This window comes from Mesoplodon bidens, assembly GCF_964165515.1.
Source record: "Mesoplodon bidens genome assembly, chromosome: 15".
In the NCBI taxonomy this organism is placed as follows: domain Eukaryota; kingdom Metazoa; phylum Chordata; class Mammalia; order Artiodactyla; family Ziphiidae; genus Mesoplodon; species Mesoplodon bidens.
In genome coordinates, this window is record NC_138171.1 from 34846117 (window position 1) to 34873955 (window position 27839).

The 27839-nt window shown below is 46.1% G+C and overlaps 1 protein-coding gene and 1 long non-coding RNA gene across 3 annotated transcripts; both read left to right on the plus strand.

Moving 5' to 3' along the window:
• The first annotated feature begins 8528 nt into the window (after positions 1–8528).
• Positions 8529–17830, plus strand: ZSCAN21 (zinc finger and SCAN domain containing 21). Of its 2 annotated transcripts, none has more exons than XM_081257923.1 (4): positions 8529–8604; positions 13983–14478; positions 14772–14964; positions 16602–17830. In XM_081257923.1, the coding sequence occupies exons 2-4, from the start codon at positions 14080–14082 to the stop codon at positions 17435–17437; spliced, it is 1428 nt and encodes a 475-aa protein (XP_081114049.1). In that variant the 5' UTR covers positions 8529–8604; positions 13983–14079; the 3' UTR covers positions 17438–17830. The 2 variants fall into 2 exon arrangements, with proteins under 2 accessions (XP_081114049.1, XP_081114050.1); XM_081257924.1 differs by lacking the exon at positions 8529–8604 and adding an exon at positions 8618–9478.
• Positions 17831–18453: 623 nt separating this feature from the next.
• LOC308628863 lies at positions 18454–27366 on the plus strand. The gene is made up of 2 exons (XR_014017588.1): positions 18454–18499; positions 26702–27366. It is a non-coding gene; the product is annotated as an uncharacterized lncRNA (long non-coding RNA).
• The last annotated feature ends 473 nt before the right edge of the window (positions 27367–27839 follow it).

Below are 27839 nucleotides of genomic sequence, written 5' to 3' on the forward strand. Positions count from 1 at the left end.
CCGAGCGAGGACAAAGCGTATTAGATTTAGAGGTGCTTCTGCTGGTTGCAGGGGTTCTTAAGTGAGAGGGCTGGGCAGGGGGAAGCAGGTTGTGACGACACAGGAAAATCTTGTTCTAAAAATCTATGAGTTTGGGGGCAAGGGGCGGGATATTCAAGCAAAATCAGCAATTATTTTAACATGAACATAAATATTTGTATTAACTTTTAGTTAAATAGAGGTTATTACACCCAGGTCAACACAATAAGCCTAAATCTATATAGAGAGCTAACTCAGGCATTGTCTTGTTTATCTGTAGACTGGATAAAACAAACCTTTCCTGTTTTGTCAGTTCCTAGTTTCTTAGTTTAGAATAAATTAGACGAAAAGAAACTGACTTGTCTTTGTATATCCGCAGAATTAAGTTATTGCTGTTGAAACCTGGCCTTTTCATTTCCCTGATCTTTGAAGCATCCAGATGCTTGGTAGATGTTCAGTGAATGATTTTTTAATGAATTTGTTCATTTAAAATCCTCATTAACATTTCTAGAACGGCTTCTTTCAGTAAATAATGGAATTTTAGAGGAAAAGTGGGGTTTTTTTTAAAGCTAGGAAACTCCTCCACTGAAAAGTCATTTGATTGAGCACTAAAGTTTCAGTCATGAGAAATGGCAGCAAAGTAAATTGGTAATGCATTTATAGTCAATGGTCCATTTTAGGAGGCTGATGGTGTCTGACAAATTTTAGAGTAGTGAGGTGGGGGAAGGAAATTGTGGGGATTTGTAATAAATAATCTCTTTATGTTTCTTCAGGATCATGGTAAAACAATAAATTATCATCTCTAGGTGGCAATAGTTGTGATGTTTGTTTTTTGTTGTCCTTGGTTGCATAAAATGCGTGTTTTGGGTAAAGAAAAAAGTATAATTTCAAAAAAACTAGAACTGTGACACAAACAATCCGCACCCAAATGACATGTTCTAGGTAATTTCACAAGCGCTTAGGTAGCTTCTTGGCAACAGAATGAAAAACCATGGAATAAAGTTGCTTTTTAATGATCCCCAAAGCAATTTTTTCATAGGATGGAACCATTAAAATAACCTTTGGAGACTGGGATTGACATATACTCACTACTATATATAAAACATAACTGATAAGTACCTACCGTATAGCACAGGGAACTCAATGGCCTATATGGATAAGGAAGCTAAAAAAAAAAGAGTTGATATATGTATAACTGATTCACTTTGCTGTACAGCAGAAACTAACAACATTGTAAATCAACTATACTCCAATAACAAAAACAAAACCGACCATTTTATGAGACAAAAAATTGAAGATCTTGATAGTAGGAGCAACATGTAAAGTTGATATTTTAGACCTTCAAACTATGAACTCTAACCTAATAACCTTGTTTTTGCATAACTTACTGAAACAAACTCAATGTGATTTTTTTCACTGTCTCATTTAAATAATTGATTTTTTTCCACCCTATTTAGAAACGAGAGAGAAGTGCAAAGTGTTCTGTTTTCCTCTGCTCTTCAGTTTCCTTATCCTAAAGGAATACTAACCCCTGCCTCACTTGCTTTCCAGGGCTATGGTGAGATAAACAAATTGTTTAAAAAGTAAAAGGTGGCACATATGAAAAAGCAGTGTATTTTTACTTAGGTATCATGACCAAATCTTAATTCGGGTACTACACCCTATCCTGTCCAACTATCTTAGCCTAGGTTCCCTGAGAGCAGAACCTGAGGTTAGGGCTCGTGTGCAGATGATTTATTTTAGGAGATGATTCCAGAGAACAGCAGGGTAGACAGAAGCTGGAAGAAATCCAGTGCATTATTGAACTTGGTCACTGCTGTGGACGATGGGCCCTGTGAGAGATTCTGGTCCTGAGCTTATTAACGGCTGGGTGTGGAGAGGACCAGAGACTCCAGCGTCCCCAGTGTAGACAAGAGCCCCAGGAGTCGTAAGGGTCAAGGTTACCTTCCAAGAGCATCTCAGCCTTTCACTGTGTCCACTTCAAACCCTGGTAGCTTCCTCCTCCCTCCATTCCTGTGCCTTAGTTACAGAAAGCTGCCTGGGGAAAATCCGCAGACATGGCCCCTCCATGACCCCTCCATGACCCTCGCCCCTGCTAGCCTACCCTCTTCTCTGCCGTAGTCTTGGGGCCGCTGTCCGGGTGTTTCCTGCTCCCCAAGCTCCCAGGCCCACCATGGCCTCACCTCACCCTTTCTCAGCAGACCCCCCTTGATATGCTCTCCCAGGGGCCTCAGGCCATCCTGATGCCTCGCTGTCTGGTCCTCCCTGCTCCCTGGAGCCCCTCCCTTGCTGCCTGCCGAGGGATGTGGCCTTGCTCTCGAGCGCCTCCAGGCTCCTCCTCACCCCTCAGTACCTGTTCTCCATTTAAATAAGCACAAACTTGTAGCTTTGAGGAGCAGAAGCAAATTTTTAAAATCTTTGGTTTGACTTTGACCCTTCCGTTTAGCTACCAAATTCCTCTGCCACGTGGACCAGAACTGCTGTTTCCATCTCTTCACTGCTGATATCCTCCCTCATAAAGCCCCTGTAACTTAGCTCTTTTTTTTTAACATTCTTTTTTGTGTGTTTTTTAATTTTTTGGCCACGTTGTACAGCATGCAGGATCTTAGTTCCCCAGGGATCTGCCCCCTGCAGTGGAAGCACGGAGTCCTAACCACTGCACCGCCAGGGAATTCCCTTGTAACTCAGCTCTCTTCCCAGCCTCTTAGATGGCACCATTAGAGGTCACCAGTGTTCTTGACAGACCGCCTACTGAGAGCCAGGGAAAAAGAGAAAGCAGCCCCGCTCAGACTGACGGGCCGTTCGGCTCAGGGAGCGCAGAGAAAAACTGCTCTGGAACACGAAAGAGGCCAACTTTCACTTTTTAAGCCCCTCGGGGGGTGCGCGGGGGTGGAGGAAAAGTCCCTAAAAGACGTTACCTTGAAATCTGGTCTTTGTGAAAATTTGGGACCCGTGACAGTCCCCAATGTTACGGACAATTTCACATGGCGTCTGAGTCTCTCAAATTGCACTAATCCCTACTCAATTCTTTCCCCTGCCCCAATGCTTCTTCAGCTCTTGCAATTCCAAATCCTCCGGGGAATGGTATTTCCTCTGGAGTCATGGGCATTACTGCACAGGTTTAAGAGGGCTTTCTTGTCCCAAACTATGCACATCCCTTCACCAGTAGTCACCACCACTGCCTCCAAGTCTCAGGTGTCTTTGGCACGGCCTCCACTCCAGATGCTTGAACATACACGTGCTAGCACGACTCCCCCCTACCTGGATTATCTGTCATCGTGCGCCCTGCATTTGGTTCTGGACTCCACATTTTAAAAGAGAGACAGACCAACCGCAGGATGGTAAAACCAAAACCACCTCAGGTGTGCAATAAGGGGTTTTGCTTGGTGAAGAGAAAACACATGAGAACTTGGTCTCTGCCCTCAAGTATCTAAAGGCCTGTCATGTAGAAGAGGCATTCAGTTTGTTCTGCATGCCTCCAAGAAATCAATCTAAATCCCTTTCAACAAACATTATTGTCAGGCCATGTGCTGGGTGTCAGGAATAATAAAAAAGAAAGAGGTCCAGCAGTGAGTAAGGCAGATAAGTAAAGCCAGCTCTTGCCAGCTGCTACCAGGACTTTTGGGCAAATTAGAAAAAGGCACCCCTTCCTCAAGACACTTGCCTGCCTTGTGCTAGCGAGTTGTGATAACCGTACAACTCCTAATAAGAAGATGACTGGTGGCCCCAGGGTTCTGCAGGGCCCAAGGTGCACACCCAGAAGGAATGGCCCTAGTGGAAGACACTGGGAGAAGGAACCTCATTGCAGAGCCAGCCAGAGCAGGTGTCTGCATCGAATCAGGTCAGGTATGACACCCAGGGGTCCTGGGCAGGAAGGGATTTTGCAAGGGGGGAGGGCTGGGCCAGATGCCCTTGGTGATCTCCTTCTACTCAGAGGTTATGCAATTTTTTTCTGGGTTCTTCCACCAACAACGGGGAATAAGCCGGCAACCTGCTCTTGTAAAACCCTTGGCGGGAGACTTTACTGTCTCTTGTTAAGAAGGCAAGTGGCCCTCTCCAGAGGGGGTAGGACAACAACAACAAAAAAGGACCTGTGATGGGCAGAGCCACATCCTAGGGCAGGGCTGGGGGGAGGGCAGTGCGCTGACATTAAAAGATCAGAAATAATATGGTAGCCAAGAATTTTGAAGATGAAAATGTCCTTACTATTGGTACAGGTAATTAGAAAGCTAGTTCACTCTCATGTGATCCAAATGCTTTAAAGTTCTCAGAGCAGGTTATTATTATGCCCATTTTCCAGATAATTAAGCTGCATCTTCAAGTTCTCCAAGGCTCATTAGCAACAGCGCTCCAGCTCTAAGCTATGGGGTTGTCTAACTACATCACCTTTATTCTCTTTTCATTTTCTTTAGCTGAATGAATGTCTTTGCAGCTTCCCAACAGGCTGTACAGGTGGACTCCCTCTGGGAAGAAAAAGGAAGTTTTCAGAGCTATGATGGATGAGGAGCTTGCCTTGTTCTAAAAGAAGCCAAGGTTTGATCACCCTCTGCTGGCGAAGCATAGTGATGGCAGCAAAAGTAAGTGATGGCGAGACTGAGTGAGGAAGATCCAGAAAGCAACCTTTTTAGAGAAAACCACGGCCACCCTGCTGGAAGAGGAGGGAGGGAGCCCAGACCTGCAGTAACTAGCGTAGCTTTTCCCCTTCCAGACCTCTGCTACAAAGTGGGGTCTTTTTCTTTTTCAAACCAAATAATCTTTCAAGACAAAAGACTTCGTTGTACAGCAGAAACTAACACAACATTGTAAAGCAATTATACTCCAATTAAAAAAAAAAGACAAAAGAAAACCGAGTAATGCAGAGAAAGTTAAGTGGGAGAGTATGGAGGTAATTTAAATGAGGAACCGTGGACCCTCAGAGAGTCATTATACACTTCACATTCCAAGATTCAGAAGCAACTTTCAGACAAGATCATAGAACTGTTGTAGGTGGTCTTCGGGACAGTCACACATGGTAGTTTCCAAACATTTTGAAGGGCTGACAAGAACAACTACATGCATTTTGTGAGAGAAAAAGATCAATCAAGACTAAGATCAATGTGGGACTTCCTTGGCGGTCCAGTGGTTAAGACTCCGTGGTTTCACTGTCGAGGGCCTGGGCTCAATCCCTGGTTGGGGACCTAAGATTCCACAAGCCTTGTGGTGCAGCCAAAAAAAAAAAGACTAGGATCAATGAGTTGAAATTACAAGAAAGCAGATGTTTGCTTTTTGTTTGTTTGTTTTAATTTATTTATTTTATTTATTGGCTGCGTTGGGTCTTCGTTGCTGCATGTGGGCTTTCTCTAGTCGCAGCGAGCGGGGGCTACCCTTTGTTGTGGTGTGTGGGCTTCTCATTGCAGTAGCTTCTCTTGTTGTGGAGCACGGGCTCTAGGCACATGGGCTTCAGTAGTTGTGGCTCGCAGGCTCGGTAGCTGTGGTGCACGGGCTTAGTTGCTCCGCAGCATGTGGGATCCCCCGGACCAGGGCTTGAACCCGTGTCCCCTGCATTGGCAGGCAGATTCTTAACAACTGCGCCACCAGGGAAGTCCCCTAGATGTTTGCTTTAATTGAAAGAACTTTTAGCAAGTAGAATTCTCCAAAAGGCGGGAACTGTCCTCTAATAAACTCCCTGCCACAGAGCTTTGCATATTAGGAGACATCACACTGTGCATCCCCAAGATGACCCGTCACTTAGTCACCATTTATTGGTCTCGTCTGTATTATCATGGACCATGTATTATTATGGACCATGTCCATAGTTATTTGTTTACGTACCTGCCAAGAACTACATGTATTTTTCATTTTTCATTTTCTCCTTTTGCCTGAACCCAATGGCTGACACATTGTAGGTTCTTGGTTAGTGTTTGCTGAATGAATTCATTGGAAGAATATGAGGTTCTTGTAAGTCAAAACTGTTCTGAAGAAGAAATGAAGAGCCACCAGCCACAATGGCTAACTTTTCCTTTGTCTGCTCTCTTGTGGTTTTGTCATATGGCCATGGTTATATCAATACCTGATAATGAATCATGTAAGTTAACTTATTTTACCACAGTCTGATTTGGATGGAAGCATATTGATCTTTTTAATCTGCTGAGATATAGTAAGGACACAGGATTGAATTAGAACATCTGGATTCTACTCTCAGCTCTGCTACTAATTAGCTCACTAGTGTGCCTCGGAGCTGACCTCTTCAGCCACAGGTGGGTTTCTTCATCTGAAAACAAGAGCTTAACCAGCTTTTCCCTAAGGTCTCTTTTGCCATCAGTATTTTGCAGCTCTAGGCCCTTTGCTGTAGAAAGAACGATGGGCTTGGAACGGGAAGGATTTCCTTTAAGCCTCAACATCACAACTTACTGGTTGCATGACTCGGCAAAGATCCTTTTGTCTATGAGGTTGGACAGAGCACTGCCAAGGCATCAATACACGTGTGGCTCAGGAATTCCCTGGCAGTCCAGTGGTTAGGACTGCGAGCTTTCACTGCAGAGGGCACGGGTTCAATCCTGCAAGCCTCACAGTGCGGCCAAAAAACCAAAAAACAACAACAACGAAACATATGTGGCTCATGGACCTATGCAGGTTTCTGGTTTCCCCCTCAGCCCGAGTGATTCTGTTCTATCTGGCTCCTGGCCACATTGCAAAAGAGCATGTGGGATGATAGATAATGTTGTGACTATTTTTAGAAACAATCTGCTACACACATTTATCTTCAATTTATCAGTCCTTTGAAACATAATCCTGAGAATACTTACCCCTTTGAAATATTAAAATCTCTGTTTTATAGATCAGGAAACATGGGCTCAGGAAAGCAAGTAACTTCTCCAGTGTCATACAAGTGAGATGTGGGAAAGTCAAATTCAAACTTGGCTCTTTCTTCAGAGTCTATACTTTTAATCCCCTTACTGCCTCTGAGTTAGAAGAAGTCAGGATAATTGTTGTGTTTAAGGCACTAAGTTTTGGGGTAGTTTTTTATGCGGCAATAAAGAATTGAAACCAAGTGCTTAACACAGTACCGGCCCACAGTAAGTACTCAGGGGAGGTGTGTGGAGGGAGTGGTAATGGTGAATGAATGCCATTGGGGCTGGAGGTGAAGGGAAAAACTAACAGGAGTCTGGGGCAAGCTGCAGGTCATCCAGCCCCAAAATTCACTCTGCAAAACTCCTGTCCTCCCTATTCCCAGGGCTCTCCCACTTCAAAGCAGCACAAGATGATGCAGGAAGTGGCCGTTTTTGAGCAACTCTCTCAGAAAGTCCTTCCTTGTATTGAACTTTTCTTTCATTTCCATTCATTGCTCTTAGTTCTGTCCTCTGGGCTCCAGAAGACAAACTTCATTTTCAAGTGATGACACTTCACAAATTTGAAAACTAAGACTGCTTTGTCTCTCATTCTCCCCTTGTCCTCTCCTACCTAAGGTAAGAAAAATTCTCCAGATTCTTCTAGGTGGGATGGCATGGTGTTCAGAGCTCACACCTCCCAATGATTTCGTTATTTCTGGATGATCACTGGGTTTTGAACACTCCTCTTAACGTGTGCCACCCAGAAGGGGCCCATCTTAGACGTCTGACCAGTGCGTGGGGGAATGAATGAAACAAGACTGTGTGATAACTGTTGAAACTGGTCAGTTGGTACATAGGGGACTCACTGTTGACCTTTTGTATGTCTTTGAATTTTAAATTTTTATGTTTTTAAATTTAAATGATCATAGAAAACATCAGGGAAAAACGTCTCATCTCTACAAATTTATGGTGCATTCAGACACGGTATTCCCTGCGCAGGCACGTTGCTGTCCCTCAACATGTGTGCCTTTTGAGGGACCAGGCAAAAGCAAACTCAGTGAGGGCCGGACGGGGTGGGGCTGAGATCGAAAACATTGAGAATCTACAGTCCCGTAACCTGCAGCTGAGCAATAGCGGCGGGGGAAAAGGTAGGCAAGGACCTCTGTACCAAGTCCTGCAGCATCAGGAGCCTCTGGAAGGCGGCCTCGGAGATTTCTGCCCAGGAAGTTTTGAACCCGCAAAGCCCCAAGGGCACAGCTACTTCAGGTGGATGCCGCCGGGCATCTGAGTGTGATAACTGAATCTCGGGCTTCGTGGGCTAAGCGTGGGGCTCTGTGTCCATAAACGGGGGCCGAGTTCTCACGCGGTGACCGGCCTGAGGGTCACAGGAGAACCGGCCTCTTAAGTCCACGAGGAGGACCAAGGCCGCCGCGCCTAGCCCACGCCTCTCCTTGGCCCGGGGCGTCGGGAGCGGGGTGCGAAAACCGCCAAGACTTCATCTGGTCGGCCCCTCCTTAGTTAAAAAAAAAAAAAAAAAAAGGAATGGGAAAGAGGTCCCCGCCTGTTCACGTTGCGAGGGCGCCTCCACTAGTCACTTTCGCTCCTCTACCTCCCGAGTACCCAAGACACCGAGATGCCAAAAACACCTCCCAACTTCCTAGAGGGGCCTCTGCGGCCCCGCACAGCTCTTCGCGGGCGGGGCTATGACGCACTTCCGGCTGCGTCGGCGGCGGTGCGCGTCGAGGTGTTCCAGCGGCCTGAGCAGGTTTGACTCACGGTGAGCCTCCGGGTCCCCGGTTCGCGTGGCGGGCGGAAGCGGGAGTGTCCGCCGAAGGGTGCGGGGAGGGACGAGTGGGTTAGGCAGCTGTGGCCTGTGGGGACTCCCCAGACCGGTCCTGGGAGGGTGGTGGGAGGAGCTCCCAGTCCCTGCCCAGCCCCAGACGGCGGAGGCGTTTGCTCCCTTGAAAGCATTTCCTCCACCCCCGCGCACCCCCCGAGGGGCTTAAAAAGTGAAAGTTGGCCTCTTTCGTGTTCCAGAGCAGTTTTTCTCTGCGCTCCCTGAGCCGAACGGCCCGTCAGTCTGAGCGGGGCTGCTTTCTCTTTTTTCCCTGGCTCTCAGTAGGCGGTCCGAATTCAAGGCTAATTGATAAGAATTCGCCCGAGGGGTTTGGGGACCTCGTGTGAGAAACTGGGCCTCAGTAGTCCTGGGTAGTGTCTGTTCCAAGGGAGGGAATAGGGAGGGCTTTGTTCAGGTTAGAAAGCACGTAACAAGGATCTGCTCCAGTTTGGAAACGCATTTTTAGAGGACCATTTATTTATAAATAGTTTGTCAAGAGAAAGGTGATCTAGTGAGTGAGGTACTTGGAAACCTCTTATATAAGGAGCAATTGAAAGAACTGTGAAGAAAAGACAACTGTTTTCAGGTATTGGAAGCCTACAACGGAGAAAGTAAGTTTTGGTCTAGGACCAAACTAGGATCAGTGAAGAAAGAAGATAAAAAGTGATGCAGAATTTGGTTCAGTTTAAAGAAAACTTGTAACAGTTAGAACTGTCCAGCAGTAGAAATCTGTGCCTCATGAATTATCAAGTTTGCCTGCGTAGGAGTTTTCAGGTACAGAATGAGTATGTCAAAAGCATTCTAGCATTAATAGGTAAGTCATGTTAAATTGTTAGACTGTAATAATTTGGTTTATTTATGCCTCATCTTGTTCTAGAATGGATTTGGGGCACTTTGATAAGGGCATATAAGCTTTGGGAAATCGGCATAAAAGAGGGGGAAAAAACCTCGGAACAGAACAAAGGCCTCTGCTTGTAGTAGACCATGAATGTTTCCTTGATGGGCCTCTTGTCCTAAACATTCTAGCGAGCTTAAAATAGTTCACTGTGGTTGAAGACAGTGTGAGTAATGAAGCCTCTGTTTTCTATTCACATGCTTTTTTATTTTATAAGCACCTTATTAAGAAAAATTCGAAAGCTAAGATCTTGAGGGCATCCCTAAATGAACCTTTAGACAAACTCAACATGACCAGTGTGGTCATGACCAATACTGGCTTTGCTAGAGGCAGACAAGAGACAAGGAGATCTGAGAGGCAACAGGGGCTGAAATTTTTGAGACCTTGTTGGCCTTGTGATGATTTTGGCTTTTACTCTGTATGACACACAAAGCCTTGAAAGGTGTGAGCAGAGGAATGATGGGATCTGACTTGTATTTAACAGGCAACAGATGATGGACTGGTGGGACAGCAGTGCTGGAGGTAGCGAACTCTGAATCTCTTACTTGTAGAGCTTTGCTCATGAATTGTGTGCAGAATGTGAAGGAGGATTTGGGTGCCCAGGTTTTTTTGGTCTGGAAAAAATGGTGGAGTTGCCATTAACTAAGATGAGCAGCTTTGGGGGAAAGATGGGAAGTACAGTTTCAGGCGTGTTAAGCTTGAGATGCCACTGGACGTGCTGGTGGCAACGTCAAGTGGGTAGTTTGTTGTGTGAGTCTGGAGTTCAGAAGAGAGGTCCAGGCTGCAGATAAATCGGCGGCTGTTGAGTATATAGATGGTACTTAAAGCCACGTGACTGGATGAACTCTCCAAAGAGAGTGAGTACAGTTAGGAAGAAGGCTCCAAGCACCCAGCCCTCCACTTGTTTGTGGCCTTGCTGAGGCATGAATTTGAATTGTGGGCACTGCAAAACTGGTGTGCTAGAATAAACCACTGAGCTATTGAGCCAGCCCAGCCAGTTGCCCAGCAGCAACATCTAGGGAAACTTTCTTCTTCAATTATGACTATGTATGTGTTTTGCAAAGGCGATTGTGTGATATAGTGGCATCTGTGAGTTTGAACTCACCAACTTCTGGGAACAGATCCCATGTGAACGTGATACAGGACACTCACTGTTTAATGCCTCCTGTGCTGGGTTATAACTCCTAGTGTCTTGCAGAGTTTCCCAGGCTGGATCCCAGAAGCTGAGTAGTCTTTCCTGTTCTTGGGGTGCCCTCCTCTGAAGAGAGTGGGAAATTTTGTAACCAGTTATGTTACAAACTTATTCCAACACTTAGGAGGTCCACTTGAAAGGATTTCTAAGGAATGCTCCCAGCGCTGCTACATCTATATTTAGGTTATTTTAGCCTTTGGTGCTAATGCCTTTATTTTAAGAGACTAGATGACAGTGCTTCCCACCCACCCCCCATCCCCACTCAGTTTTCAAGTAATCCTGAACTTGGGAGCTTCAGTAGTGTACTGGGTGCAGAGGATAGCATAAACGAGTGTTCAGTGCTGATGCTGGTCCACTGTGTTGGAATACCTGTTGGCACCTCATAGGATGCTTCAGAATTTGGGTACAGTAGAGGGGAGTCCCAGCTAGCATCCCGAGAGTTCTGAACTAATTAGCAGCTGATAATTATTGACTTTCTCGTAAAAGCAAGGTTACATATTGAGGTTTTATTCCTAGAACCCCACTTCCTATATTTTTTTAATTACCAAAATTGATTACAAAAATAAAGGGGAAGTCATATAAAACACATGTTTTTAATACATATTTACTAAATGTGTGAAACTGAACATCTGATATAAAAGCTGTAACATAAATGTACCTTTTTTGGAAGGTTCTGCATGGGCTGGAATTGCTGCTTTTTTGTTTTCCTGGGTTTCTTTTTTTGAAGGGCATGGAATTTGGGCATTAGAAGTAAAATCTATTTTATTTGTTAAAAACTGCTTATGATCCCTTTGGAGATTTTATGATTTTCTGGCTACAAAAGTAATAATATCCATTATAGAAAATTTAGGAAATAAAAAAAAGACTTTAAAAAATTGAAATCATTCATAATTCTGTAACCCAGAAATATCACTGTTCGTGTTTTTATCTTTTTCCTTCATTGTGATTGTGTGTATATTATGACTGTGTGTGCGAAATGATATTTCAAGGCTGTCAAGCCAGATCCATGGAGATTGACACACATGTTAGAAATTAGCATACTCAGCTTTTTAAATGCCTTAGCTTTAGATTATCTGCAACTCCTGTTCCCTTGTCTTCAGCTTTTATAAGCCATTTATACATCCTTTTTATGTTCTCTACCATTGTTATCAATATAATTTCATGTAATGAACACCCACATAGATTTTTTACATGTTTGGCTCTTTCTTGAGACTGCTGGAGTTTTCCTGGTCTAGATTATTCAAATTCAGTACGGGAACACCTATGTGACAGGAGAGGTGCTGCTTAGAGTTTAAAAACATGCTCATCAGGAAGGCCAGCCACAAGTGTGTAAGATTAATTAACTTATGTAGTTTTCTTTCAGAGTACTGTATTTAGTGAATGCCAATAATGATAGACTGATTCTATTGTCTGTTTACTCACTTCTTTTCCATCTCCCCCACAACTTGAAAGCTGTGTGAGGGTAGGCGTGTATCTATCTTAGGCATCCCTGCAGTCCTAGCGTCGAGCCCATGGCAGGTATTGAGCAAATGTTGAGTGAATGGATTTCACTTTTCTGGCATATGAAGAAAATGGAAGTAATTATATTTACTATAGATGTTTTCAGTATTCTAATGTATCAACTGACAAATATATAGAATATTTAAAATTTAAAAGAAAAAATACTCTTAAACATCTTTTGTTTGTATTGTCTATTGTGGTTTAATTTTTCCTTTCAGTTTCCTCTCAGCAGTATGTGTCTCATCAAAAGAAATACCTCTGCAAGAACATACGTTACTTTTAGTCTAATCTCTTGTCATTCCACTTGTCTTTCTGTGAAAGCTAAACATAAACGGCATTTTAAAACAAGAGTATGCCCTGCTTAAAATGGGTCAAGTGAAGCTTAAATTACATCACTAACTGTGCTCAATCATTTAAAAATATGCTAGTTAATTCCAGGCTTCTAACATGATTCCTGGTTATGCTAACTAGCCCTGTCATTTGACTAGTAAATTTTTTTTTTTTTTTTTTTTTTTTTGCGGTAGGCGGGCCTCTCACTGCTGTGACCTCTCCCGTTGCGGAGCACAGGCTCCGGACGCGCAGGCTCAGCGGCCATGGCTCACGGGCCTAGCCACTCCGCGGCATGTGGGATCCTCCCGGACCGGGGCACGAACCCGTGTCCCGTGCATCGACAGGCGGACGCTCAACCACTGCGCCACCAGGGAAGCCCTGACTAGTAAATTTTTAATGCTGAAGCTAAAAGCTGTAGGTTTAGACAGACTTCATTTGGCCAGTAGATGGCCTCTTGAGATCTCAGAAGTTGTAAGATTCTGAAACAGTTTTTGGAGCAAAGTTAATTTAAATTTAGTTTTAAGCTTATGCCACAGTGCTTTTCTTAAATTTATTTTCAAATCGAGGTATATTTGATGTACAGTATTATATAAGTTACAAGTGTACAACATAGTGATTCACAATTTTTAAAGATTATACTCCATTTATAGTTATTATAAAATATTGGCTCTGTTCCCTCTGCTGTACAGTATATCCTTGTAGCTTATTTCTTTTATACATAGTGGGTTGTACCTCTTAATTTCCAGCCCTATATAGCCCCTCCCCCCTTCTCTCACCCTACTGGTAACCACTGGTTTGTTCTCTGTATCTGTGAGTCTGTTTCTTTCTTATTATATTCACTAGGGTTTTTTTTGTTTTTTAGATTTTGCATGTAAGTGACAATATACAGTATTTGTCTTTCTCTGTCTGACTTTTCACTAAACATAATATCCTCCAAGTCCATCCATGTTGTTGAAGATGGCAAAATTTCACTCTTTTTTATGGCTGACTAGTATACCATTTTGTGTGTGTGTGTATACACGTACACACCCCACATCTTCTTTATCTGTTTATCTGTTGATGGACACTTAGATTGCTTCCATATCTTGGTAATTGTAAATAATGCTGCTATGAACATTGGGGTGCATGTCTATTTTTGAATTAGTGTTTTCGTTTTCTTCAGACATATATGCAGGAGTGGGGTTGAGCCACAGTGCACTTTTTCAGAGAGTGGAGGCAAAGTCAAATCAAAATAGGATATCCTGAGCTGACTCCAGAAAGATATTTGACAGTCATTGTAATATGGTAGCTTTACGATGGCCATAATTTCCACAATTTCCTGTGCTAAAGGTGTGGCTATAAAAACCAAAAAGCATACATACTTTTTCTTTTGGTAATTTTATGGTAACCATATTTTCATAGGTTTAACGTGTAGCCCTAAAGAACCAGAAACCCAAAGGAACCAGTACTCCTGCTACACAGAGCCCCATTTTAGTGACACTGTTTCTGGAGTACCTATATGATGACCAAGGTACTGGGCATGGCCACAGTTCTGGGCCCTAGAACTCCACAAGAGCAGGGGCCTGTGATTGTGAAGGTCGAGGAGGAGGAGGAGGAGAAAGGGAAGCGCCTTCCCAGCCTGGAGATGTTCCGCCAGCGCTTCAGGCAGTTTGGGTACCATGACACCCCTGGCCCTCGGGAGGCCCTCAGCCAGCTCCGGGTGCTCTGCTGTGAGTGGCTGAGGCCTGAGATTCACACCAAGGAGCAGATCCTGGAGCTGCTGGTGCTGGAGCAGTTCCTGACCATCCTGCCCCAGGAGCTCCAGGCCTGGGTGCAGGAGCACTGCCCGGAGAGCGCTGAAGAGGCCGTCACTCTCCTGGAAGATCTGGAGCGAGAGCTGGATGAGCCAGCACAGCAGGTAGGCTGGGGAGACCTTTTGCTCTGTGAGATCGGAAGCATAGCAGTCCAGGCAGGAGCGGGTTTGTTCACACACTGAGAATAACTGAATGGACCTTCCGCTGAGTTAGACCATGTTTCCTCCTATTTTTCTTCTGCTATCCTATATGGAATTGGGGAATTACCCTTGGGAGTTGAATGGGATGGATGCTTTTCTCTTTCCTAGAGGTTCTACATAGCTGTCCTGAGATTTTCTTTTGTTCTGGTTCTTAAAGTGAGCTGTGCACAGACCCAGCCGTTCCTAATTGTCTCTAGGCCTCACCACCTCCCAGTGAACAGAAACAGTGGTGGGAGAAGATGGCATCCTCAGGAGCAGTGGAGGAATCCCTGAGCAGCCCGCAGCCACGGTCTGTGGAGACCAGTTACAAATACGAGTCTTGGGGGCCCCTCTACATCCAAGAGACTGGTGAAGAGGAGGACTTCACTCCAGAGCTGAGAAAGATTCAAGGTAAGACCATCTGTCAGGCCCCCACTCGGTGCCCAGGCCTTTGTGGTTGAAGAAACACTCGTCCTAATTCCTGGTTGTGAGGTGGTCCCCTAGGCTGACTCAGCTGGTCTGGCTGATGAGGCAGAATGAGTTCCTTTCCTCCCTCAGGTGTGTCTCAGTCAGTCCTGGCGTGGGAACAGATGACACGCTCGTAAAGGGAGAGTTGAAGTGAGTTTAGTAAGGGGACTGTTCATGGAAGCGAGGACAGCTTGAATGAACCAGTAAAAGGTGGTACTGGTTCTTTTGTTAATGACTTAGTGAACCTGCTGTGATCAGTTTGGGATTATGCAGAAATGGTCCTGGTAATTTCTTTTTCAACTTATGCCTCATTAAGCTATTTAAAATGTTTAACTTTTCTTAAGTTATTTACTTCCCACACATAGTTCATGGCAACTTGAAGGGAAATCTGTACGTGTAGCCAAGTGACTGCTCATCATGGGGACTGAGAGGGATTTTAGCTGCTGCTTCAGTCAACAATGAACAGTGAGGAGGGGGTGAGCCTAGAAGCAGCTGGTAGCAGAGGAGGGAAATAGATGGTGGGTGGAGAGAGAGACAGGGACGAGGAGAAAGTGGCTTAGAGGAAAGTACCTTGTTGACTGAGGCTTCTGGACTTGCGGAGGGATGACACTTCTCAAAGGGAGCCCATTTTTCAGTGTGAATTTCTCTTACTCCCCTTTTCTGTGTATGTGGATGGTTAGGTGGACTTTTAAGAGGTGTGACTGTCTCGTGAAGTGCTCTAAAAAAGCTAAACTGCTTCAGTCTGATTTTGACAGTTACTTTGTAACTAAGAGAATGATAAGACATAGCCAATGTAGGTGAAATGATGAGAGTTAAACGCTCATGGGAGTTAAGTACTGTCATTCAAATTAGTAAGGATCTGGGACTAGAATGATTATAAGTGGACCAAACACTCTCTCTTATTGCTTTTATGTTCAGCTTCCGTGAGAATAAGGATTTTGTGAGTTTGCCACTAGCCTCTTCTCCCTTAATTATCCTTTTTCTTTTCCTTTCTCAACTTTGACCCTTGCACAATCTTTCTTGTTTCTCTCCCTGAGCATCACCCAGCTCCTTTGCTGCTGTCTCAGTATGCTGCTTTTTTTTTTTTTCCGTACGCAGGCCTCTCACTATTGTGGCCTCTCCCGTTGCGGAGCACAGGCTCCGGACGCGCAGGCTCAGCGGCCATGGCTCACGGGCCCAGCTGCTCCGTGGCATGTGGGATCCTCCCGGACCGGGGCACGAACCCATGTCCCCTGCACCGGCAGGCGGACTCTCAACCACTGCGCCACCAGGGAAGCCCTGTCTCAATATGCTTGGTTTTGCCTAATTGCCCTCTATACCCGAAGTTCTCCTGGCAGAGAACACCATGTACTTCTCATACCATGATAGCTTCTGGTAGGGGGCTTGCGTGAAAGTCTGGCATCATAAACTAGATCTGATAATGACTTATTTGTATCAGTGTGATACTGTAACTTCATAGAGCAATATTTGGTTACCCCTTAGAATCCATCAGTGTCACCTGGTGATTCAATTTCTCATTTAACAGTTTCTTTTCAGGACAGGAAACAACTGACATGTCCTTATTCTACTTACTGTTTCAGATCGTAAGTCGAACACCCAGAATGAGGAATCAACAGATAAGCAGGAAAGTTCTGAAGAATTTCACGCAGAAGGATTCAGAAGGGATTCTATTCCCATGATTATTGCCAACAAATGTGAGGCCAGGTTAGAAAGGCAGTGGGTTAACCTGGAAAAGGGAAGAGGAACAAAAATTCCTCTCCAAGACAAAGGTTCCTCAAAAGGTAGAGAAGTAATGACTAAACCTGCCCCAGCAGAGAGACGTTACATATGTGCTGAGTGTGGGAAAGCCTTTAGTAATAGCTCAAATCTCACTAAACACCGGAGAACACACACTGGGGAGAAACCGTATGTGTGCACCAAATGTGGGAAAGCTTTCAGCCACAGCTCCAACCTGACCCTTCACTATAGAACACACTTGGTGGACCGGCCCTATGACTGTAAGTGTGGAAAAGCCTTCGGTCAGAGCTCGGACCTCCTTAAACATCAGCGAATGCACACTGAAGAGGCTCCTTACCAGTGTAAAGATTGCGGCAAAGCCTTCAGCGGGAAAGGCAGCCTCATTCGACACTATCGAATACACACCGGGGAGAAGCCGTATCAGTGTAACGAGTGTGGGAAGAGCTTTAGTCAGCACGCAGGTCTTAGTTCTCACCAGAGACTCCACACTGGAGAGAAGCCGTATAAATGTAAGGAGTGTGGGAAAGCCTTCAACCACAGCTCCAATTTTAATAAACACCATAGAATCCATACCGGGGAAAAGCCCTATTGGTGTAATAATTGTGGGAAAAGCTTCTGTAGTAAGTCCAATCTTTCCAAACATCAGAGGGTCCACACTGCAGAGGGAGAAGGGCCTTAACTGTCAGGTATGCTCTCTTGATGGTTTTTGTTTTTTTAACTTCAGAACGTGAATGCTAGGGAGAAAGCCCAGTAATTGCAGTGTAAACTCTGGGGTAGATTTCGTTTCACTCGACGTCGAGGGGACAGAGTGAGAGCTCAGGTGGGGACACTGCGGGTTCCTCACCTGCCCGCTGGCTGCAGCAGGGTCCCCTCACCACACTTCGAGTCCCATAAACCATGCGGACATTGCCTTTTGTATAGTTAAAGTGCTGTGTATCCGGTATAATTAAGGAGGAAACATTAAAACTGTTTAAGTGTTTTAACATATATTCAGGAATTATGATTTGTAAAGAAATGAGCCATGTTGAACACAGTTTAATCCGATTCAGAATAAACTTAAAACATCTTGTGATGCCTCAGGACTATTTTATTAAAAAATTGTATGTTATTCAACACTATTCTAGAGAGGAAACTTCCTACTGGTTTTGCTTTTGGAAAATTTGGATTTGGGGTAAATAGAACTTTCAGTGCTTGTGAGTGTGTGTGTGAGGAAATTGCAGCAGGGTGTGCAGGGTAGCTGCAGCTTAGTCTTCATTGTGCTTTTCCTGTGTACAGAACACGTTTTTCCAGCATTTGGGAACATTTTGTCAGCCTCATGCTTTTTGGGTGTTACACTCGTGTCTCTGCCAAAATCTGTGAAAATCTGACTCCCTGATAAGCTTCCTACTAAATTCCAGAAGCCAATAATGCACAGTATGATTACCTTAAATCCATCCTGTTTTTCTCCCTCTGGCTGCAAACTCTTTGATTTAAGGTATGGCTTTTGGCCACTTGGTCCTCCTGTTACCTGGAAACCCAGCAACTTCACTCTTTGCTCCTGTCATTTGCTTATCTTCATATTGTGAGTTTTTTCCACCTCTTATTAGTAGTCACTGAAATATCTCTTTGCTGCTGCAGCCCTAGTGGTCACACAAACCTGACATGCCAGGATTGGGGACAGCAAGAAAGTGTCATGTGTAGTACCAGTTCTGATCGCTGGAAACTGCCTCGTATGCCATCCTGGGATCAGATTAAACTACAGGTAATGAGTCTATGCAGCAGCCAAATTTATTAGGGCGGTGGGGGGGCGGGGGTGTCATTACTGAAAAAGAATCAATAGTGCTTGAAATCTGAAGGGTTCTTACTGTTCCGGTGGCCTGCTGATGATCTGGACATCCCTGCCAGCTCCTTTGGCCATTTCGTGTGAGCCATCCTGTTTGTATATTAGCCCTTCCGGAGGCCCACAGAGAATTTAGTGATTAGGTGGCAGCTGGCTATCTGTAGGGCCCCCGCCGAAACTGCTCCAGATGAAGGCTGAGGAGCCTGCTGAGCCCTCGTCCTCCTCTGGTGAGAGCGGCCTGGGCCCCCCATCTGTCCTGCCCCTCACCTTCCTGACTGTGCAGTGGTAGTTTCTGATGGGTGTTGATGTGAGGCAAAGGTCCACACACTTCCTTTCAGCTCCCATCGGTCCATCTGCGAGCTGAAGTCTTCCTCTGACCTCCTTGTCTCCAGACTTTCAGCCTTATTCTTTGCAGACCCCTTGTCTAGACAAGTCACAGCCCAGGAGGCCACTTCTCCCTCCATGAAAAGTTGGTGCCAGATAGACTGCTCACAGCTCTGCCCACCAGATTCCCCTCACTCTGGCCTTTAGGGCCACTCCTGAGCAAGGCCGTGTGAATCAGCACATTTTTGGTTCACACACCAAAATATTGAGCTGATCCCTCTGTGAAACACAAACGCTACTTGTTTCTTCCACCAAGTCGAAGGGGAATGAATCCACAGGTGTGAGCAGAGGGAAGCATCAGGTCAACAAAGGTAGGAAATGTGAGGCCTGAGCCTCCTGCTTACACACCTTGTGACTTCTGGACCTGCTCAGGTCGTATGAATGACTAAATTCATATTGTTATAAATCACAGTATCGCAGTCTGTATGTATTGTGGAAGATGGGGACAGATTTTGAGGAGAATGAGCGTTATCTTGAGAGGCATCTGCCTCAGGTGAGATTTTTGCATGGTCTCCAGGCAAAAAGAGGCTCCTTTCCTGTATCAAGGGGGAAGGGAGGTGCTTTTGTTAGGCCAGAGGACTTGGGAATTTAGGGTTCCAGGTGCTCAGGCACACCTACCCAAGTGTCACATACATCAGGATCCCAGTCTTTCCCGATCAGGGCCTGGAATTTTGGCATCAGTGACTTGGTGAGGCTTTTCATTTAGCCACCTTTGCAGTTCTGCCACCCTGACAGTTAAACACTGTGCCTGATTTTCAGGCCAGTCTGCTCTCAGTACACAAAGCGCGGTTCTCCTCAAACGCTGCCGTGGAGGACTTCTGGCTGTCACAACAGGCCCTGAACTGATAGTTGGCTTACGCAAGTGTATCATTTTCTTTCTTCAAAGCTTGAGAGAGAGAAACTCTGCAGCCCTTATAACTGCCACTATCCCAGTAATGCTTGGGTTATATAGAACTATTGCATAAGCTGATGCTTTCCCTGGTACCTGTACCTCATCTCTTGCCAGAACTAGTAGGAACAGTAGCAACTGCCATGGGGTAGAACGCCAGGGGTTACCACCATTACATTTATCACCAGGCTCCTTTTTTTTACCATCTGACCAGCAAATGACCTACTCCAGAATCCCATCCTGAGGGCTCCATCTCTAGGGCACTTCCAGTACCAACTGTCATAGTTTGGATTTCCTCTAAAACAGAGCGCAGGACCAGGGCATGGGGGCAGATAGTTTACTTAGGGAGATGGCCAGAGGAAGCAAGGAGAGAGAGAGGAGGAAAAGCCAGTAAGAGACGCATTATTGAGCTGGTTCTTCTATAGGCAGCTAGTGCTCAGGTCTGCTGGGGACCTTCAGAGACATGAGGTCACAAATGGGGGAAGCTGGTATACCTGACCTCTGCTCTGTCCCTGTGCCCGCCTCCCATGGTTAGGAGGCTAGTTCCTGGTTGGCTTCAAGAGAGTGGTTGAGGATCCCTGGTGGGCTGGGAAGGACACTGTCCCAGGGGGCTGCGAGGCTGGCTTGGTCTGAAGATGCTTGTGAGTGTAGCCCCATACGTCACACATGGACACACATTTAGACACACACACATACACATGTACACTGGACCCCTGGCTAGGGCTGCCAGATTTAGCAAATAAAAGCACATTTAGATTCCGGGTAAACAGTATGTTTGGGACATACTTCTTATGCTAAAAAAATTATTCAGTGTTTATCTGGAATTCAGATGTAATTGGGCATCTTATCCGGCAATCCTACCCCCAGTATGTGTGAACAGCAATGCTTCCACCTCTCTGTCTAACCTAATACAGATAACAAAAGCATAAAGAACCAAAGGAAAAATAAGAGAAACTGGACATCATCAAAGGACACTGTCAAGAAAGTGAAAGGACAACCCACAGAATGGTAGAACGTTTTTGCAACTCATGTATATATGATAAGGCACTTTTATGTTGAATATATTTTACAACTGAGTAATAAAAGAGACAACCAATTAAAAGATAGGCAAAGGATCTAAATAGACATTTCTCCACAAAAGATACAAAAAAGGACAAGTACATGGAAAGGTGCTCAACATAGCTCTGAGGGAAATGCAGATCAGAACCGCAGTGAGACCACACCGTACCCACTAGGATGGCTGTGATAAAAAAGATAATATCAGGTATTGAGGATGCAGAGGAATCAGAAGCTTATATGCTGCTGGTGAGAATGTAAAATGGGACAACCACTTTGGAAGGCAGCCTGGCATTTCCTCAAAAGTTTAAATAGAGTGTTTGAGAAATTGCTACCCTAGATATATATCCAAGAGAAATGAAAACATATTTACACAAAAACTTGTATACAAATGTTCAAAGCAACATTATAATAGCCAAAAAGAAGAAAAACCCCAAATGTTTCCATCAGTGGATGAAAGAAAAAACAAAATGTGATATATGCATACAATGGAATATTATTTAGCCATAAAAAGGATGAAGTGCAGATTCACATTACAACATACATAGATGAAACTTGACGTCATCGTACTAAGCAAAAGAAGCTAAACACGAAAGGCCGCATATATGATTATGAGTCCAGTTATGTGAAATGTCCACAATAGGCAAATGCATGGAGACGGAAAGTAGACCAGCAGTTGTCTAGGGCTGGGGCAGCTGGAGGGAAGTGGGGAGTGACTGCTAAAGGGTATGGGGTTTCTTTTTAGGGTGATGAAATGTTCTCAAATTGTGACGGTTACACAACTCGATACTAAAAACCACTCGATATGCTGTATGGATTATTTCTCAAAGTTGTTTTTAAAAAACACAAACTCGGGCTTCCCTGGTGGCGCAGTGGTTGAGAGTCCGCCTGCCGATGCGGGGGACACGGGTTCGTGCCCCGGTCCGGGAAGATCCCACATGCCGTGGAGCGGCTGGGCCCGTGAGCCATGGCCGCTGAGCCTGCGCGTCTGGAGCCTGTGCTCTGCAACGGGAGAGACCACGGCAGTGAGAGACCCACGTACCGCAAAAAAAAAAAAAAAAAAAAAAACCCACAAACTCAAGCAAACAAATACAGAGCCTTTGCCGAGGGGCCAGCCTTGGTGGAGCAGTGGAGGATTCATGCTGACGAGACCCATGGATGCCCACACAGGCTGCTGCTTAGCAGAAGATGCACTGGGGAGTCAGATGTGAAAAGACATGAAAAGATTCGTGCCAGCAGTTACCCTTGCATGTAATAACCATAGGGAAATTTTCCATCAGTTTCAACTGGATTGAGGATCAAGAATTCTGTGTGAGGGCTTCCCTGGTGGCACAGTGGTTGAGGATCCGCCTGCCGATGCAGGGGACACGGGTTCGAGCCCTGGTCCGGGAGGATCCCACATGTCGTGGAGCAACTAAGCCCGTGCGCCGCAACTACCAAGCCTGTGCTGTAGAGCCCGCGAGCCACAGATACTGAAGCCCGCGTGCCTAGAGCCTCTACTCCACAACAACAGAAGCCACCGCAATGAGAGGCCCCCACACGACAACGAAGAGTAGCCCCCGCTCAGCAGCGAGGACCCAGTGCAGCCAAAAATAAATAAATTTATAAAAAATAAAAAATAAAAAAAATTTTAAAAAAGGGCTTCCCTGGTGGCACAGTGGTTGAGAGACCGCCTGCCGATGCGGGAGACACAGGTTCATGCCCCGGTCCAGGAAGATCCCACATGCCGCGGAGCGGCTGGGCCCGTGAGCCATGGCCGCTGAGCCTGCGCGTCCGGAGCCTGTGTGCCGCAGCGGAAGAGTCCACAACAGTGAGAGGCCCGCGTACCACAAAAAAAAAAAAAAAAAAAAAAAGAATTCTGTGTGAGAAAAACCCCTCCCATCTGATGATCTGACTTCCAGAATGCAACCCTTTCTAAATCTCAATGCCCCTCGCTGTTCCTGGAACATGGCAAACACGGTCCTCTTCAAGAGCCCTTTGCAGCTGCTGTTCCTTCTGCTTGGAATGCTTTTCCCCTGATATGAACATACTAGGATTTTAGCAACCAGGGAAAGGAGGGAAGGACACTGCAAACAGGGAACAGTACCAGCAAAGACAGGGTGGTGAGAGTATGTGGCACACTCTTGAGAGAAGGTGCTGGTGGGTCCTGGGGAGGCTGGTGTGCGGAGAAGGCTTAATGGCAGACCGTGGAGTCAGTGACAGAAATCTGTGACAGGGCAGCGTGACAGTTCCCGGACAGGTGTGAGACATGAAGAAAATGGGGCGGGGCTATCCCAGGGAATCGTGCAGCTGCTGGGGTTCAGTGTTTCCCTGGTGTGATTAGAGCAGATAAGTATTACTAAGAAATTCTGTGTTTAATTTGGGGTACATGACAGGTAATGTTAGTAGCTTTAAAAACAACTTTTTTGTCACTTGCTACTCTTTATAATTCTGATGGTGCATCAGCTTCTTCCTGCAGAAGAGACGACATAAACTTTCTTTTCACTGGAACTTTTCACCTGGCGTCCACACTGTGACGAGGCAGATGGGGGCAGGTGGGGGGAGGTGGCAGTGGTATTTCATGGTTCTGGACAGTTTTGTCTAGACGATGCCTGCCTGCCCCCAGCCTTAAGTATCGTACCGCACAGAACAACACGCAGCACAGAAATTTCTGTACATGGGCATGAAGGTGGCAGTGACTGTAATGTCGAGATAGTCTGGGGTGGTATCCAGGGGAATATGCTGGAGTCTTGAGGGAAAGAGAGGTCACACCCTGGTGACTAAAAGAGGAATGGTTGTCTGTATTTACCAACCCACGTTCTCAACTCAGCTTTAATGCCGTTTCCTCACTGAAGCCTTTGGTGACCACCATGTGCCTCACCCCTCCCCATGGGGAACACAAGCTAGCTTCTTTTGATTCCCCCGTTTCATTTGTAAAGAGAGAGTACCATGGTGTAATTAAGAGCCCAAGCTCTGGAGCCAGACTGCCTGGGTTTGAACCCCTGCTCCACTGCACTGTGTGTCTAGGTTTTCTCATTTGTAAAAAGGGGGATATTAGTAGGACTAACAGCACATATGACTGTGTGACAACAATACTGACTGTACTGAAGACGGTCCATGCTGGCGTGTAGGTGAGCGGTCAGCAAAGGGCAGCTGTCATGGTTACCAGCCTCTCCTGGGGTCTCACTCTGGCTCTCATTAGGCTGGCGCCTCCTTAGTGCAGAACAATGGGTGGTTCGCCTCTGTGCCCCCCATGGCACTCGCTGAGCTGCTGGCGAAGGGCTTCAAGGATCAGTGGGAGGAGGTCTGGGGAGACTGTGATGAGGGAGGGCAAGCCCGGGCTTTGGCCTCCAAAGCCTCTGAGTCTCACTGCACCATTTATTGTGCCTGGAGGACTTCTCTCCCTCCTCTCCTTCCTTTCTTCTTTCCTGAAGAAAAGGGAATAAAAATGGTGGCAATATTAGTACCTACCTCACAGGATGGCTACAAGGATTAAATGAGTTACCAGATAAAATGCTTAGAACAATGCCTGACACATAATAAGTGCTCCATGGCTGTTCCTTCTTACTACTTTTCTCTTTTTCTTGGTGTATTTTTTTCTGATTATGAACGCCATACTTATTTATGGTAGAAAAGTGTGAAAACGTAGGAAACCCCCCCACCATAGTGAGGGAGTCAGAGGTATGAGCAAACAAGTAAAAGATGGAGGAGGGGGGAGATGAGCACAATAATGCACATGTGTACAAGATGCAGAGGCAGCTCAAGGAAATGATGTACTCGGTGGGGGCAGAAGGTGCCGTCCCCCACGTCCTGGAAAGACCCCACGGACAAGGTGAAGCTTACATACGAGGAGGTTTTCAAAGATGAATAGGAGTTTGTTAGGTGGACGAAGCAGGGAAGGGCATTAGCATGTGCAAAGGCACCGGGGCATTAAATAGCTTCTGCGCCGCGGTCACTGTAGTTGTGCATCGCTCCAGTATAGTGTGTACGGGAGGGCAGAAGGGTGGGTGCTGGAGTGAGAGGGGTGCTAGGAGGGGGGACGGGAAGTAGGCAGGGCCAGGAAGTGAAAAGCCCTGTGTCATGATGAAGAATTTGGACTTCAACCTGGGGGCTGAGAAGGGGCCCTGGAAGGCTTGGACGGGCTGTCAGCCAGTTAGCATTTAGGAGCGATGACTCACTCATAGCAGGACAAATGGTTGGAGGGCACTTTGGGAGTGAAGAGACCTACTGTAAGGCTGGTGCCAAAGTCTGGGAACAAATCAGAGATGGTCTAGGCCAATGCAGAAGTCCCAGGAATGGGCCAGGCAGGATAGGGAGAGACGTGGAGGGTGAGGAGATGGAGGGCAACAGCACAGCCAGAACAAGGCCCGGGTTTGGGGCTTGGCTGACTGGGAAGTTGATGCTCTCAGCAACCAGAGGAGGGGATACACGAGGGAAACTGTGCTGTGGAGGAAGGTACTAAGAGTCCTCTGTCATTCCTGAGAAACCACTCTGGCGACCATGTTTATCTGCATATGCAGAAAATGGTCCATATGGGAATTTGGACTCATTTTAAAACTCTTCAGTTCATCATTATTGATATATATATATATATTTTTTTCTTTCTTTCTTTTTTTTTTTTTTTTTTGTGGTACACGGGCCTCTCACTGTTGTGGCCTCTCCCGTTGCGGAGCACAGTCTCCGGACGCACAGGCTCAGCGGCCGTGGCTCACGGGCCCAGCCGCTCCGCGGCATGTGGGATCTTCCCGGACCGGGGCACGAACCCGTGTCCCCTGCATCGGCAGGCGGACTCTCACCCACTGCGCCACCAGGGAAGCCCCATTATTGATATCTTTTAAATAATGTACCTGGGGATGTGTGTGTATGTATAGCTGATTCACTTTGTTGTAAGGCAGAAATTAGCACACCATTGTAAAGCAATTACACTCCAATAAAGATGTTAAAAAAAATAAATAAAGACAAGGTTGTAAAAAAAATAAATAAAAATTAAAGAAAAAATAATGTACCTGACTGGGCTTTCTTTTTATTTTTTGAAGTGGAAAAAAACCTTAACCTAAGCTCTATAAACAATTTATGAAAATGAAAAAAAAAAAGAAATGTCTTTGGGGAGCTTTTTCTTTCTTTCTTTCTTTTTTTTTTTTTTGCGGTACGCGGGCCTCTCACTATTGTGGCCTCTCCCGTTGCGGAGCACAGGCTCCGGACGCGCAGGCTCAGCGGCCATGGCTCACGGGCCCAACCGCTCCGCGGTATGTGGGATCCTCCTGGACCAGGGCACGAACCCGTGTCCCCTGCATTGGCAGGCGGACTCTCAACCACTGCGCCACCAGAGAAGCCCTTTGGGGAGCTTTTATTGTTTTTGTTTTTGCGTTACGCTGGCCTCTCACCGCCACGGCCTCTCCCGTTGCGGAACACAGGCTCCGGACGCGCAGGCCCAGCAGCCACGGCTCGCCGCTTCGCGGCATGTGGGATCTTCCCGGACCGGGGCAGGAACCCGTGTCCCCCGCATCAGCAGGTGGACTCTCAACCACTGCGCCACCAGGGGAGCCCCTGGGGAGCTTTTAAAAACAATCTTTTAATTAAAAAGGAACAGTTTGTTAAGATGTTCTTCTCCACCACCACCCCGTGGCTCACATTCCTGTCAGCTGCAGGGTTCAGGTAAAACCAGGCTCTTCCTCTCCTTGGAAACTTAACCCAACATCCTCTCTCAGAATTATTTCAGTTGGAGCTCGGACAGGCGTGACTTGGGGTGGGCAGGGGCATCAGGAATGAAATTGCTTTTGCTAGGACTGATAATATCGTTCGGAATCACTCCACAGGTGAGAAGGCAAAGCTAACCGTGGAAGGCAGAAGCTTACAGGGAGGCAGCATGCAGCACAACTTAACTTCCAGCAGTCAGAAAGCTCAACAGTGGAATCACCTGCTTTTGCCTGGGGTAACAACAAGTCTGCCATCCCTAAAGAGACCACCACAGAGACCCGAGAGCCATCCGCCCAGGATACTATTGTTTAGTGTCTGCGCTGAGTGGAGGTTGAAGACCGCCTTGAAACAGGCCCTCTTGGACTCTGACTTCCACTGGCTGGAGGTAAGGAGCTGGAGCAGGACGTGGGAACACCGTGCGTGGACAACCTCTCGGGCAGGATGTAGGGTGTGTTTGGGGCCTTGTTATCATCTTGCTATATGATGTGACAGAGATTCTTCGCTTGAGCAAACCTTACTCAGGCTCCCGAACCTTTTCTTAGGCCCCTCTGTGCACTTCCTTGCAAAATCCAGTTCTAGCAAGAACCCTGCTAAGTCAGTTTAGCCAAAACCCCTCTTACCCCTAAAGCTTCCCCTTAGAAGTTTTCTATCCACTGACCTCCACCCTACTCCTTAGCCATAAATTCCCATGTGGCCATGCTGTATTCAGAACTGAGCCCAGTTCTACACTGAGGCTTCTTTTCCCCTATCATAATAATTCTGAATAAAATCTTTTACCACCCTACTACCCACCTCTGTTTTCTCAAACATCTGGTTTTCAGATGTGTAAAGAGCAGTAAAGGAGAAGGCTGTACAGATATGTAGACACCAGCTCAAGGAAAGCCTGGACTCTATGGCTAAGGAGTTTGAATTTTATCCTTTAAGGAGGGAGAAGACATTGAAACTTGTTGGTAAAGCAGTGACAAGATGGGAGTAGAGCTTAGGGGAGATTAACTGGAGAGAAAACAAAGGTATTAGTCCATTAGGAGACTATTGATGTGATCCAGAGGAACAGTCATAAAGACCCGAACTCTAGGGTTCGCAACAAAGGAAACAAAGAGGAGGAACTAGGAAGGAGATGGTAGAATTGTAACTGACAGGACAAGGCAATTGCCTGGATGACGTTTGCTCTTCACACCGGCCTCCTGACCTCACATCCAAGACGTCTAGGCCATGCCCTAGGCAAGTTCAGTTGTTTTCTCTTCTGTAAGACGGGGT